The sequence below is a fragment of the Thunnus maccoyii genome, chromosome 1, assembly GCF_910596095.1.
Source record: "Thunnus maccoyii chromosome 1, fThuMac1.1, whole genome shotgun sequence".
Lineage (NCBI taxonomy): Eukaryota > Metazoa > Chordata > Actinopteri > Scombriformes > Scombridae > Thunnus > Thunnus maccoyii.
In genome coordinates this window covers 27,426,908-27,442,535 of record NC_056533.1, presented here as the reverse complement: position 1 = coordinate 27,442,535, position 15,628 = coordinate 27,426,908, and the positions used below count along the sequence as shown (strand labels likewise).

General features: G+C 36.7%; 1 protein-coding gene across 2 annotated transcripts in view; it reads left to right on the top strand.

Moving 5' to 3' along the window:
- LOC121896060 (protocadherin-9) overlaps positions 1-15,112 on the top strand; it is a 214,119-nt gene extending 199,007 nt beyond the window's left edge. For both annotated transcript variants that reach the window (XM_042409703.1, XM_042409698.1), the window contains exon 5: positions 13,125-15,112. In XM_042409703.1, coding sequence (XP_042265637.1) covers positions 13,125-13,495 — 371 coding nt within the window. In that variant the 3' untranslated portion in view covers positions 13,496-15,112. The remainder of the gene's footprint in view (positions 1-13,124) is intronic.
- Positions 15,113-15,628: the final 516 nt, after the last annotated feature.

Below are 15,628 nucleotides of genomic sequence, written 5' to 3'. Positions count from 1 at the left end.
ATGTTTATATGCAACTAATTTGCAATAGAAATTTAGTGTGTTTTTGGCACTTTATTGGCAACGTTTAGTGCCAATACAGAAAGCAACACAGTAGATCACAGGGAAAAGTGAGGCTATAGAGGTTGTGGGTACCAAGTGTTTGCTTGTGACAGTAAAGACTCACTTTTGTGTCCCAAGTCATACTGGAAGTCAGTGTTGATATTTGTACAATTTAACTATGACCATAACCTATTTTTGGGTGGTTTTGGTTGCCTTTCCTTAACCATACTTTAGTCGCCACAACCCCAATGTTTTAGCTGTTATACAAACCTCTACCAAATGGTTTTAGTTTCCTAGACTTGACCATACTGTTAGGCTTACTGTTAACTACCACATTTTAGGAATAAACAGTATAAAACATTGACAGTAAACACTTTGCTCAATATGAAGATTTTGCAAATATTTTAAATATTAATATTCAGCCTGATATGATTATAAAAAACTATATATAACTATAAAAAAATCTGGCACTAGATTTACCCAAACATGTACTTTGCTAATGCAGAAAAAGTTGAAATGAATGGAATGAGAAAAAGGTGGCAAGGATGCCACATGCCTTACACAAAAAGGTTAGACTATTCATTAAATTTGACATTTAGAGGTGAAGTTCTTAATTGACAGCTTCTTAAAAAAACACACAAAAAAACCTAAAAATGGTTTAATACATTTATAATAATAATACATAATTATTATTTTCCTAAAGAAAGTCTAGTAAGTATTCATCATATCACTACATTATATTATAGCAAACCATCATTTACAATTTATCTTCTCATACCTTCCAGATTAAAATCAATACTCGCTGCATACCACAACCTGCCTCATCACAAATAAAAACATGCAGTCACTGTGTAATGTGACACACCGTGAAGCAATTGGACCGAATCACTGAGCAACAGTGATGCTTGCAGATATTATTTTCTCTAATTTAGATGGTTGGCTCCAGTGATGTCTTATATTTATAGGGAAAAGTGAATTGCAGTCATGGTACAGTGTTACTGTCATGCGAGGTCAACATTACTGTAAATTACTTACACCATTACAGCCACAGCAAGCTCACAATGATTAAAAGATTATCCTCTTGTATTGAATTTGAAATCTATTCCTCACATCTCAAATGTCAACATAGAGACTACTAGAGACTGTTGTCTGTGTTGTTTAACTGTGTGTATGTGAGTTTGCTCTAGGCAAGGATATGTAGACTTTTGAAATTTGGCATTGATATTCATGATCCCCAGAAGATGAATTAATGTAGCTACAGATCAAAATTTGCATTTTCTCCAATACCTCACTTATCCATTGGCGTATAAGAAAAGAATAATATACGTTGTATAATTGCCTTTGTTTTTGTGAACAGAAAAATAAAAAGGGGCAAGTGTAAAAACTGAATCAGTTATCACAAATCCGTCTCATTGTTATGATCAGTTATACTAAGGGTTTTTGACCAGAAATGTATTCGATCCACTGTTGAGATGAGCAGGCATAGTCACTGACTTAGAACAGAAATTAGATTACAAGGTCAGTGGCTGAGACTAATGCAGTGGAAGATTAGAGAGGGAGAAGAAATCATTTTTACATGGCTATTGTTGTCATGGGGACTGAGCACTTGCACTGAGCTGTGTAAAACAGCAATTTAAAATGTGTTTTGAAAATCTGTATTGCCATTTTTACTTTGCCACACAAACACACGGAAGACAAATGTGAATTACAAACAGAAATAAAATGCCTACATCACTGTTCATCATTATATTTTAATAAAAAATCTATGATCATTTCATAAATTCTGACTGATTCGAACTCAAGGAATCAGTTAGATAGATTGGCAAGTCTTACTGCTGTATATAAAGAAAAAAACTCAACAGCCCCTTTCAGACTTTATTAGTCAGAATGCTGGATGATGTCTATGAAAAATATTTTTATTTGGATGTCCTTTTCAAACATGAGGCCAACATATAAAATCATCATCACTATATGTAAGATCATGTTATAAAATTTACAAAACTCTTACCATTAACTAATTACCAATATTTTTTTTGGTATACTGCACTTAAGTTCCCATATGAATTATATATAGACATAATGGCTGACTCATTTGCGTCATACATGGATGGTTAAATAGATGGACAGTGCAAGGGTTGGACAGATGAGTGAAAGGATGGATAGAAGAATGGATGATGATAACATGATAATGGCAGCACACATCACACTGAAGATGTGGATGTCAGATGTCTTACTTCTATCAAACATGGCAGTGCTGTCAAAACAATCTCTGAGATAAGTCGACTTAAATCATTCTCCTCCACTTTTAAAATTAAAACAAGAAGTTTTGTGTTTTCTTACATCAAGTAACAATCAGTTAATAATAATTTACACCTAAAGTGTATGGTAAGTAAACAGAAGGCCATTTACAGTGTATGCACTGAAAAGTGCTACTCTACTGTCTGTAGACTGGTGTTGTAAACAACAATACACCTATACATTAAATGTATACACTGGTGATTTGTATTCCTCACTGTCCCTTTTAAAAAAGCTCCAGGGCAGAGTCACCATACATAGAAAAATGGCAGTATGCAAAAAAACGTGCATTATTTTCTGTTCACAAAACCATTGTATTATCTAAACGTGAGCAAGGTAGCACAGCTACAGTGAAATCACAATATGTGTCAACTCATGCAGAGAATCTGTGGGAATATGCAGAAACATGTCCGGAAGAAAACACTACAACAAAAGGCCAAAAATGTTTTGGATTCTGGAGGATACAAATGTAGTGAGCAGTCCATGGTGGTTTGTTTAGTTTCTGCAATGCAGTAGCAGACGCCTTGCCTAAGTTCCCTCTTAGTTGACTTGAATTTGGGTTGCTTGGTCACAAAGCATTGTACAATTTAATGGCTGTAGGCACAAGTGTGGCTGCTGAAGCGAGGGGTGAACATGCTCCGTAGCTTCATCTCACCACAGAGGGGGTGGACAGTGTTTTCTACAATGGAATTTAGTTTAGTCCTCATCATCACCTTTGCTGATGCCTCCAGGTCAGGCAGCAGTTTTTTACTAGTTTGTTAATTGTGCTTATATTCTGCACCTTTTCTTTTAGCACAAAACCACAAAGAACGGTGTTCTTGTCTCCCCTAACTGACAGAATATAGAATATATAGTTTACCTCCATTTCAGAAACATTTTTTAGGTGAACTTTAGTATTTACTGTGTTCATGAGGGAGATAAAGAGACTCTGTCCAAATCCTTTCCAAACTTTCTGCTACACTAGATCCACGACACTCATTTCTCCAGAGATATTAAAAAGTGTGCACTATACAAATGGACTGTGTGGAATAGAATCAAACCGAAATACTGGAAACTGCTGCAGTATAAAAGGCAACTTATTAAGGTGGCAAGACCCAGAACTGCAAATGAAATTTGTGGTGTACAGTAGATGATGAGCAGGAGAGGTCAGTCTTTTGGAACGCCCCTGTGCTGTTACTCTGCTGCATGTCTGACACAGTGCTCTGCAGATTCTGTGGCCAGTCTTTAGTATCTGATCCCTGAGAACCGTTTCATCCAAAGCTTGAGAGGCCAGATGGTTTTGAATGCACTGGAGAAGTCAAAGTACATGGTCCATAACATATTTACTAGCACCCTTACTTTGTGTAAGTCCAGAATCTTTTAAGTTAACTTTAAATCAGCTACTGCATGCTATTCTTTTGAGAATATAGTGTAGCCTTGTTGTCACTTAGTTGTAAAAGGAATGTGGGAGTCTGTTTTGGAGCTACAAAATAACAACAACACTATATATGAATAATCAGTCCACATGGAGGAAACATCAAGTTAGCTTTTAAATGGGTTAGAAAGAAATAAATTGACTCTTAAAACAACTTTTTAATTTTTAATCTTACTTTGCTAAATTTCAACAACTTTGATATAATATTCCACTTATAGTGAATGTGAAGTTAACCCCTAGAGTGGCACAGTGGAGTTTTGAGGGAAATACTGTGTGAAGAGAACATTGGGTGTAAATGGGAAGAAAGCAGTGGAACTATGTATTGGATTACTTAATGTAATAGCCCCTTTCCACCAAAACAAAACCTAAACCAGATTGGGTCCTTACTGCAACACAGTGGCTATGAATGTGAATCTCCAAATGAAAATTAAATCATTAATAATCAGTAAAAGGGAGATCAATGCTCACAAAACAAGGTGCATATACTCCAAATGTCAAAGGCAGCTTTATTTTGCTCCTCCTACACTACATCATATTAAAGAGTAACAACTGTAAAATAGATGAAATAGACAGACGAATTAAAAAATTCATTGTGTTTCATGTGATTATAATTTTGCCAAATGATCTGATGAATTTTGATCAAAAGATAAAACATTGTGAGTGTCATTTGGTAGCTTGGGCTGTCAGGCCACATGCAGTTTTAAAACGCTGTAGGCTATTTAGGCAACACACTGGGCTACTGTATGGTACAATTACTACTTTAGAATTTTAAGCTTTCCAAATCGTATATAATGATTCCAATCCTGCAACCCAAATGTACAGAACAAATATTACATGGGACAAGACACAAATAAATGACAGGGCACAAAATATTAAGTGGTAGAAGCATAGCCAAGAAAACTTGAAGCTGTAACTGCTGCTGGTGATGCTTTCGCACACTACTGAATAATGAATATTTTAAATATGTGTGTAAAATTTTCAGAGAGATAGAAGCTTTCAGGAGATAAATACAGCATAGATCTATATAGATATATGTACAGTATGCAGTGTACATTTCCCTGTGCACATTTGTTAAAGAAATAAAGTAACATGTCTTTTGACTGGTGAAAAGAATGCTAAATGCTAATAACATCTCTTGAGTTTCATTTCCACCACACATCACACACATATCAGTTGCCCATGTGGCTCCTCACACATCACTCTGTAAAGAGTACTTTTAAATATCGGGTCACATAAAGAGTACCTTTGCTTGAATATTTGAATTACAAATTGATCTGAGAATAGTTTTAAGCAGAGTCTAAGCCAATAATATCAGTGATCACGTAAATTATGTAAATGATAGTCATTTTCTGACAGACTTTGTGTTTTTGTTTTTGCTCAACTCACCTTCGCTATTTTTTTTCTTCTCATCCAACTTACTCGCTCCTCTTTTCTATCTTTCTGACCACCCTTCACTTCCATTCTCAAGCTTTGTCTTCTTTTTCTATTTTGACTCACTCCTGCCCTTGATCTCCTCTCATGAGAAGCTGCTGCCTGGCCTCAAAGGGAGCACTAGAAAGGATCCATCAGCCAGACTACTATTCTCCCGAGGATGCATCCAGCGTGTTGCTCTGTTCTGCTCTGTTCAGTATCATATCTATCCAACCCCAGATAGCCTTTACTGTAGATCACAGGACCTGTTTTCAAATTTGCTGCAAAGCTATATGGAGCTATACTTCTGTGGCTTGTTGGACGCCAACCACCATACCACTCACACATTTCCCCAAGCTATTTGCATTATATTGGCTCCTGGTGTGAGGCAAATCTTTATGAATAAAGGCTATGTTTATAATCCTGTATATCATTATGTGTCTAGGTATATACATTGATGGATTGGTGTATGTATGTATGTAGTGGAGGGTGAAAGAGTCAGAGAGAAAACCAACAGCAGATTTGAAGCATAGAGAATTAATCTGTCAGACGTATCTTGTGGGTTTTCGAGCGGCAGCTGGAGAGAGCGGTATAGCACTTTGAGTCTCCACGCTGGACTAAAACAAAGCCTCATTCATCCCCAAATAACAACATCTGGGCATGCATCACAGCACGGATAAATAAACAAGCCCTATGGACACTAAATCCCCAGCACTCAATCACTCTTACTCCCTCTCCACCCGTTCCCCCTTGCCATTCTGAAGGCTGTAGGTTGTTGGTGTGGGACTGGCACATCAACACGGATAGTGTGCATCCAATTAATTAGCCAAACACTATCTCATTAGTAGCCTAATAGCCGGCAGACTAAAACAAGAATACTCCCTTAAACAACCTCTGGACAAAAAAATGAGGATGATTATCTCCTGCTCTGTAACCTTTGTGATCTGTTGATGCTGAGTAGGAGGACTGAAAGACAGGCATGTGAATGTTGTTCGGTCAATGTGTCCATCGTGAAACAGCTATTGCTCATGGCTCGCATTTATGTTTCTTCAGAATTAAACAGACCAGCCCCCCAACACATAATGACTCCGTATCAGGAGGCAATCTAATGGTCTCTTTGTCTTCACGTTATCTATCTTTGTGGACATCTGCAACATTTGCACAGCGCTGTAAGCAAAAGTCAGCACCATCTGACACAGTTCTGAATCCCTTGCATTCCTCAACACCTGTGCCTCAATGTTATTTTAAGCAGTCAGGGGCTCTGCACCAAACATCAGCCACTGGCTATTTGCTTGTGTGTGTGTTTGTGTGTGCTTGTGACACAACCCCATATCAGACTATATCTATCTATCTATCTATCTATCTATCTATCTATCTATCTATCTATCTATCTATCTATCTATCTATCTAATTACTGGGGTACACAACTATTTTCACAACTATGCTTTAATGCTTAGATTTAAGCACTAAAATGTATACTGTAAAACTACGGGACTGACTCAACTTATACAAACCTAAGCATGGAAAGCTAACATGCAAAAGTCATGAAAGAGTCCACTTTTTATACTGCAGTGGGCCAGACAGGATTTATTTCAGATTTACGAATTTCTTTGGCGAGAGGCGGTACAATGGTTTACAAGCCCAGCAGCCTTTTATCGACAGTTGTAGTGTCATGGTGCTTATCATCTGTCCACAGCTCTTCAAGGTTTCAGCAGGAGTAGCAGGATATCACTCGACACCCTCTGGGCTTTTCCAAGTCACACAGGTTTCAGTAGTGACAGATTCTTGATTGCGCTATTTGCATGTACCTCTATTACTTGTTACTCTGCATGAAACAGTGAATCAACACAGTATATAATCAAAATACAAAACTTAGTGTCACTGACAATATGCTTAATCACCAACCTATTTGCAAAAGTGACATGAGATGTCATTCTGATTACAGAGTGGGAAGGCAGAATGTAATAAGGAAAACAAGCTTATTCTAGATTTGTGGGCACAAGATAATCAGAAGAAACTAGCTGCTAATAAACCTTGATGGTCAATGTCTGTCAAGTTAAGTCATAGGTAATCATAGAGCTCTATTAACCGGCGAGAAAAAAACAAAGATCCATTCAAGAGAAGAAAAAACAAAGTAAAAATAAAAATTTCTCTCTCTCTTTCTCTCTCTCTCTGTGTGTGTGTGTGTGTGTGTGTGTGTGTGTGTGTGTGTGTGTGTGTGTGTGTGTGTGTGTATTGATTACATGGATATGAAAACACTGGATAATACTAGGTCAAACCACAAGAGAATTAAGTCAATGACAAACTGCAAGAAAAGTAAACAAAGAGAGGACAATGGCTAATAAGGAGGGGAGTTAGGCAGGTTACAGACTGCTTAATAAGCGTGTGGTGAATCTGGACTCACTCTCTTACAATGTCAGAAAGTCTGTTGTAGAAGGAGGACTGATGGGAGACGGTTTTACCTTTTAGAGTGTCCTATCAATTAAATGGATAAATATATTCCTGTACATTGTCAATGGTAGGACTCTATCTACATATGCATCAATAGGGAGCCAATAAAGAGAGATTGTGACACAAATAATGTGCTGTGTAGTCTTTTGGTTAAAAATATTTGGTCTGCTGTATCTGAGCAGGAAATTTCTTTGTGTTGACTCAACCCCGTGGAGAGTGATATACCACATTTGTTTATTGTGTATGAAACAAAAGAGATGCTTTTTTCTTGGTTGGTAAAGACGATGAGATGATGTTAACATGGCTGTATTCCTAGTGAGAAAGAAAGATTTCAATTTTGGCTGTACAAGAGTAATGTTTAATTTTTCATATTCCTTAAATCAGTGGTTACCAAGCCTGCTCCTGGGGAGCTACTGCCCTGCATGTTTTAGGTATGTTCCCACCCTCACATACCTGATTCTATTTATTAACTTGAATGCAAGACATAGAGATTCTGGATATAGATATTCTTAGGTTTGGTCTTTTGTTTGATCAAGTTTACTTTTTTTTTTTTTGCACTCATACCTGCAGCTGGACATTTCAAGCATTTATCCATTATATTTAGCCATCTATTCTCTGCTCACTTTCTAACTATATTTCACACATTCACAATTGCCTATTACTGTATAGCTGGTACTTCACCGGATATTATGACAGTAAATATGCTGTGGATCAACCTTATGCTGTTTATTTCCTCCTAAATGAAAATATGTGGATATATATTTTTGTATCTAATCATAATTTCTGTTCATATTAATTATCCGAGATCCGCCATTTTTATACCCCACGGCCCCTGCAACTGCAGAAGTACCCCCTGGGGTATAAATATCGCTGCTTGGAAATCACAGGCCTCTACTATATACATAATACAGCTGTATATGAATATAGACTTTTTCGAAAAACCTATCAGCTCTACACCTCAAGTGGTCTTTCAATCAGGTTTTGTCTCTGCATTGTCTCAAACAGCAGGTATGCAGAGATTAGCAGGGAAATGGCTGATTCAAATTATCCTCTGCTGCCCATTGGGGCCACTGATTGTTCCAATCTACATGCAAATGGTCATGTTTATTACACCAAGGGAATAGCAAAGCACAAAGTGTCTTTGATTAATGACTGGCTTAGCTTTTGTTACAAAAAAAAAAAAAAAAAGAAATACAGACATTACAATCACGTAATTCTGCTGTAATCAATACAAAAACTGCTAATACCACATAAAGATATACTAATTCCATGATTAATATGAATCATGACTCTCTTTTCTTCGCTGAAATTCATTTTCATGCATCCTATGATTAAAATTTGCAAGAAATGACATCAATGACACCATCATTATCATGCCTTCATTATAATCATTTACCCACCAAAATGAAAAAAAAGCAAGTCACTAAAATGGCAGGTAGGTAAATAGTTCCTCTGCTCTACACTGCACACCATGTACATGTGCGCAGTCCTTTCTCTTCCCTCCATCTCTCTTCAGCCCTATTCACACCTGGCATTAACATGCGTCTTGGGTGACCTGATCACAAGTGGACAGCTTTAAGTATGTCAGTTCACACCTGGCATTAGAACGCATCTCTGCATGCATCTCGAGTGACCACTTGTGATCGGACCTCACTTCCCTGCTCTATATGCAAATAAACACGGACATCATTCCCATTTGCAAAGATCAAATGCATTGTTGTTTTTAACCGGAGAGAGGCAGCAATTCACTTCCCGTGGCAAGTCTGCTGGAAATTAAAAGAAGAATAAAGTGTGAACAAGGCCTTCCTTAACAGCTCCCCAGATGTGTACTCACTCGTCTACAATCTCATTTGAAGAATTCATCTTGCTGTCTCCTGGGTACCATGTATTATTGCTCTCTGTGGTTCTTCATGCAACTATGGTAATGTGTGTCTTGGTTAGACTCCTGACATGCCAATTATGGGCGCCTGTTATTGTGATGGACTCCACATTCATGCTGAAGGGTGACTGAATCTCTCCTCAGGCCTCAGGTTTCTTCACATCATATATCAGAATGTGGTCTCAAAGCCACACCCCAGTGTTCGGGCAGCAAAGCTTAGTGAATATGAGGACATGTTCTTATTATAAACTATAAATACATCACTCTATATTGTCTTACACATGAATGACCCTTGAAGCCCCTGTCATTAAACTCTGCAAACAAGCTAACATGTAAAATACACATTTCATCTTCTTCTCCCCCCCATTCATAATTGTATTTGCATTTGGGTCACAAGCAATGAAGGAACAGGAACATGAAAGAATTGCTCTCCTCATGAAAATATGCAATACTCAAAAGTTTGGACACACTTTCTCATTCAAGTGAATGGGAAGGTGTGTCCAAATGTTTGACTGGTACTGCGTATATTTTGTTTTCTGCCAATGTGAATATGAAGGCTTGTGTAGATGAAAATATTGACACACCAAAAAACCTAAATTTATTGTCATTTAAAAAACAAAATATACAAACATGAATTACCATGTTGTGTTGGATATTCTAAAAAATATTGAAGTATAACTTCAAGGTTTTGTTTTCCATGCACTGATTTGTATGAAGTTTGTGGCCTGTGGACACAAACAGATTTCATAGGTAAGGGTGGAGACAATAATATAAACAATAATATAAACCTTTTTAGGCCATTTTGTTAGGCCATTTGGACATAGCTCCTAATCAACAAAAGTGGCTAAACAGATGTTTGGATGACGTTTAAAATTTTCGGAGACACAATCTGACTGTCAGAGAGGAGCTTTTATCAAGGTGCCTGCACATGTTATTTTTAGTATTGCACACTGTGCGTATCAATTACATAATTAAACATTAAATATAAAGTGCAAACTGAACAAGGCAGACAAATCAATTGTAGAAAAAAGATCAAAGACAGAATAATCAAATAGAATTATTAATTGAAATTAAAGCCATTTTTAAAAGAAATGTCATTATATCCATCTGTAGTGGAGTACAGTATGATGAATCACTAAAAACAGCACATCTCCTGTGGATATAAAACTGGTTTACTGGGTTTAAAGGGTTTGTCCAATTAATAATTGCCAGTGTTTTCAAACTTTAACACATACCTTTAAATAATATACTGTATTTGCATTCACATCAATCACCGCTTAACAACAGTAGAAAGGTAAAACTTTCCAAACTCCAGTTTTTGACCATGAGGGAGCAGGTTGTTTGGAATCTTTGGGAATCAACCATAAAGATTTGCAAACCAAAACGAACTGAAAGCAGTTGAAAGCTGCAGAGGTGGTTATTGATTCTCAGTGGAATCGACACTAATAACCCTTTATGTTACAGTTAGTTTTGATTCAGTGTCAACATTTTTTAATGGCACTTATAGCCATTTATGTAACATTTTTTAAATTTTATTTCATCATTTAAACTAATTTAATCCATGCCCACTCAACTAAACTGCAGCATTAAGTTTAACAAAAAAACTTAATACAAACCAGCATGAGATTTTTCTCTCTTGTAAAACACACTCAAATTGTCTACATAAGTTTAATTTAATGAGGAGAAAAACAGGTCCAGACAGGAGCTTGAAAAAAGCCCTTTGAAATGTTACAGAACCTACCCACTAGCCAATTAGCTGTTTGTGAAGTAAAGGGACAAATTAGGACAAATAGTTATCATTTTCTCTTTTAGGACAAAAACAGATGAATTCATTACCTTTTGAAGCTTGATATACAAACACACCAAAACTAGTTGCTTATTTAAAAAAGAAAACAGACTCAACAAACTCAGAGAAAAAAAAATCCTCAAATGGCAGGACTGCATTACTTTCTGTGCATTATGCATTTTTTTCAGTCAAAGGAAATTCAAACAAATGCTACCTGAAACACTAACTTGTTTGATTTTCTATGTCTGAGTGGTGATGCATGTTCATCAGAGGAGTTTCCAGATGGTGGCAATGAGTTAAAGAGGATAGTCCTGCTGATGATTCATTCTGTTGCACATTGACCTTCAACATTTTTCTTTTCTGTCATGGCTTTGGGGAAGAGGGTTTGGATAATTTTTACTGTGAAATCAGTTCTACTGAGGGGCATCCATTTATCCATTTATACTCCAGAAATAGTGAGAGTTTGGTGCTGTGGCCCTCAGGCTCTTAAACAGCCTTGCCAAGGTTGCTCAGAAACATAGAAGGTGTCCAAATAATTTCTGAAAACCTACAACACTGATGCTGATAGGGCTTTCATTCTGCTTGCACCAATGTGGTTTGCAGAAAATATTGTCAAACAATCTCATAACTTATTTAAAAGATTGAAAGTCAGTGGCAGAATAAGAAAGAGAGGAAGTTTGGTTGTTTGGCTTGCCCAATCACTGAGTGAATGTTAGCTAACACCACTGCAGTGTAGCGCCACCTCTTATTAGAGAATATTGTACATCAGTCTATTTACAGTTTATTATGTAGGCACTGTAAATTTCTCTGTGGACCCATATCACAGTGCTCAAAGAGAACTCATTCATCCTTTCATCCTCCTCAAGATCTATAACCCCTCATGCTTACCAGCTCCCAAAAGCACAGCTCATTCATGTGTCAGACACACTACTGGATGGTCCACTGAATCCAGCTCTCCCGACTCCTAACCCGTACCTCATATGTGAGCTAGAGACCCTCAGTGAAAGCAGGATGGCAACTGATGTCTGTTCAAATGGTCAATCGACTTTTGTGGTTGTTATTTATTGAAACAAGTTCTATATGGCTACATATTAATAAAGTAAACACGCCCTGTCCCGTGCTTCAAGTCAGCGCTAACATTTTCACTGTCTAATCAAGGCCACAATCTTTCCCTAACCATGAGTGTCTAAACATAAAAAATAAAAAAATAAAAAACATCAGTTACATGACAGCCAGCATGAACAACACCAAGATCTGTTAATGGAATTCAGTTAGCTGTCATATTACATATGATTTTCCTACTGTGACATACTACAAATTCTTCTGTGAAAAAGGCTTATTGCATGAGCAGATACTGTAGGGAAAACAAATGAATTACTATGTCAATCAACGCTTTGCTGTTCAGTTTGGACATTGTGCGAATTAGCAAAATGTTCATTAAAAACATTTTCTCACTGTGTTGATAAAAACCTAACAAACATAAAAAACATACTTGCTTTTGCCAAATTGTAAGTATTTAAATGTTATTTCTAGAAGAAGGGGGTTGTTTATTTTATATATGGGGGAAAAAAAATGTGTCGGTAGATGCCATTCAAGAAATCCATTTATTTAAAACCCAGAAGGGATAACTCAAATTTAATCTACACATGCATGGTGTTAATATTTCATGGTAGATGGAGATATATCTCTTTTATAAAATTAATGTAGAGGATAAAACAATTTCATGTTGAGCCAGAAACATTACCACCTGGGTGGAATTCTCATTTTTAGTTCTATGCTATGTAATTATAGTATCAAACAGTTTCACAGTTTCTAACCTGTTTCTTTTTTTCTTTTTGTCATTTCCCTAGATGGCCCTCTGGGGCCTCGTGGCCTAGTGGAAGCTACAGAGATGTGTACACAGGAATGCCTTGTCCTGGGACATTCAGACAACTGCTGGATGCCCCCAACTTTGGGAACATACCACCAGCCCAAGTCACCTGTGTCAAGCTTTGGATCTCAGAGGGAGTGGGGTCCCAAGGACAAACTTCTCAATGGACATACTCTGACCAGAACCTGGAAAAATGAGAGTGGGCGGTCAGAGCATTTTGGTGACAGGAAGCAGTTTGGGAGTGGAGAGGGACACTTCACCAGCAGTGGCATGGCTGATATTCCACTGGATAGTCTGAAGTCCTGCCAGCCAGCCTCCTGCCCAGACAGCCCAAAGGACCAGCAGCTATAAGATGGACTCTGCTTCTGTGCTGTGAGATGTCCTTACATCTGGACACAGTAAACAGACCGAGCAACTCACCTGAGCTCCTCTCCTGTTTTATTGCTTTCTTTTTCTTGATTCATCTCTTCCCACTTAAGTTGATGCTTCTGCAGTGTGATAGCCACATGTACTATGTAGGCCACAAAACTATAGTGCTTGTGCTGTGTTCTCTACAATTCAGCTTTACTAAGGCTTTAGAGGAAACCTCTTTTTTTTGTGAAACTCCATGGATTTCTTCAACATAACATTTTCTGTCCACTTCATGTTTGATTTGGACAAGTGGAGGAAGGACATACGTAATATGGAGAAAATGAAAACAAATTACAAGAAAAAAAAAACTACCATGGCTGACCAATATATACAAATATTTGTGGTGTGGTTGTTATTGAGTTGTTGGGGACTATATTAATCGACACAATCAAAGAAAATTGAATTACATTTCAGAAAGTGTTCTTAAGACACTGTTAGTGGACACTTGTTTATTCTGTCATTGTCTGTGTTTGTAAATAAGACTTATTAACCACTATCATGTACCTGTAATAACCACAGTGAATAGGACAGTTCTTGGCTGTTGTCATCATAATGGCTTGTCATCAGGATTTGGTATTTCAACAGGAGAAAGATCTATGTGACATAATGTGCAACAAGAAAACATTTACCTAATTCTTTAAAATCCCTGAGGTTGATTTTGAAACAAATTTCCATTCGTAATATACTCAGTGTTACCCATATTCCATAATAATTTTCTTCAAGTACTGCAAAACCACAGGCAAACCTTTTTTTAAAAAAAAAACAACAAACATTTTGTATGAAGGATGTCAGTGCTCAACATGTGCATTATAAAAATGAAAAGCTCTGAAAGCTCTCCTCTATAAACTGATTTTCAAAGTGTTCAGTACAATTAAACAGCAATATATTTGTAAATGGCTAAATGTTTTATCTAACATTGATCTTATTACTGTATAGATTTTATTCAAATTGTGATTTAACTGAGTGCAATCCCTCAGTAGTACTTACAATTTATTGACATATATGTATATATATTATTTCCACACAGACTATTATTTTCCATATGTAAGAAAACACAGGTTAAGATATCACTTTAATCACTGTGCCTTCATGACGTTTCTTCAAACACTGAATTGTCCTTATTTAATCAATGAGAACATGTTGGCTACAAAGAATATCCTGTTTGATAATCAAATGCCTTACGCATTGAATGTTTGCCAAATTTAAAGACATAATCACACAGATATTAACATACGAAAAATCAAGTCATTGGTACTGTAGAAAAATACAAAGGCATGTGCAGATAATGGGTCAACCATGAAAGATCATCTGTCATTCCACTGTCTGAAAAGGTTTGTTTTTCTCCACAGCATGGAAGGCAAATTACACAATGGAATAGCATGCTAAAAGATATAGCTTTTTAAAATGAACTCATTTTTGTGTCATTTTATTTTATTGGAGTAGAGTTGATTTGTGCATTAGGAGACATTTGGTTTGTAAAGCACTTTCATATTTATGTCACAATATAAGGATGTTAAGTGGGATGGAGTGATTTGCTTATCGCAGTATGTTTGTCAGTTGTGAGGGTGTTTGACATCACAAAAACTGAAACAGTTAATCCTTGTTACTACTCTACAGGTATACAGCTACTGCAATAAATGTTTTAATTATGTGTAAGCTTAATATGTGTGCAGGATGATCAACTCAGGAGGTCTGTGTCTGTTTTGTGTAGATGTTTGCCTATATGAACCAATTTTTCTAAGTACTAAAATAAGCCCGCAATTTATTTCAGGAGCACAGCACATTTATGGAGTACAATTCAGCATTTAACTATTTTTTGAAGTCATTTTCTTTCAAGACTGCCATTACCTGATAGTTATTGAATTAGACCCATATCTTTCACCATCACAATACAACTGAACACATAGTCACTGTTATTAACATATATTGCCTTTTAAGTGAGGACTATTATATGTGAACAAAGAAGACACAGATGTGCTAAAACACTATTTTTTGAATTTGGACACTCAATTTACACAAACCCTGAAATCTTAGCTTCAGATCTTAAGTATTTTGCTTTATTTGGACTGTGTG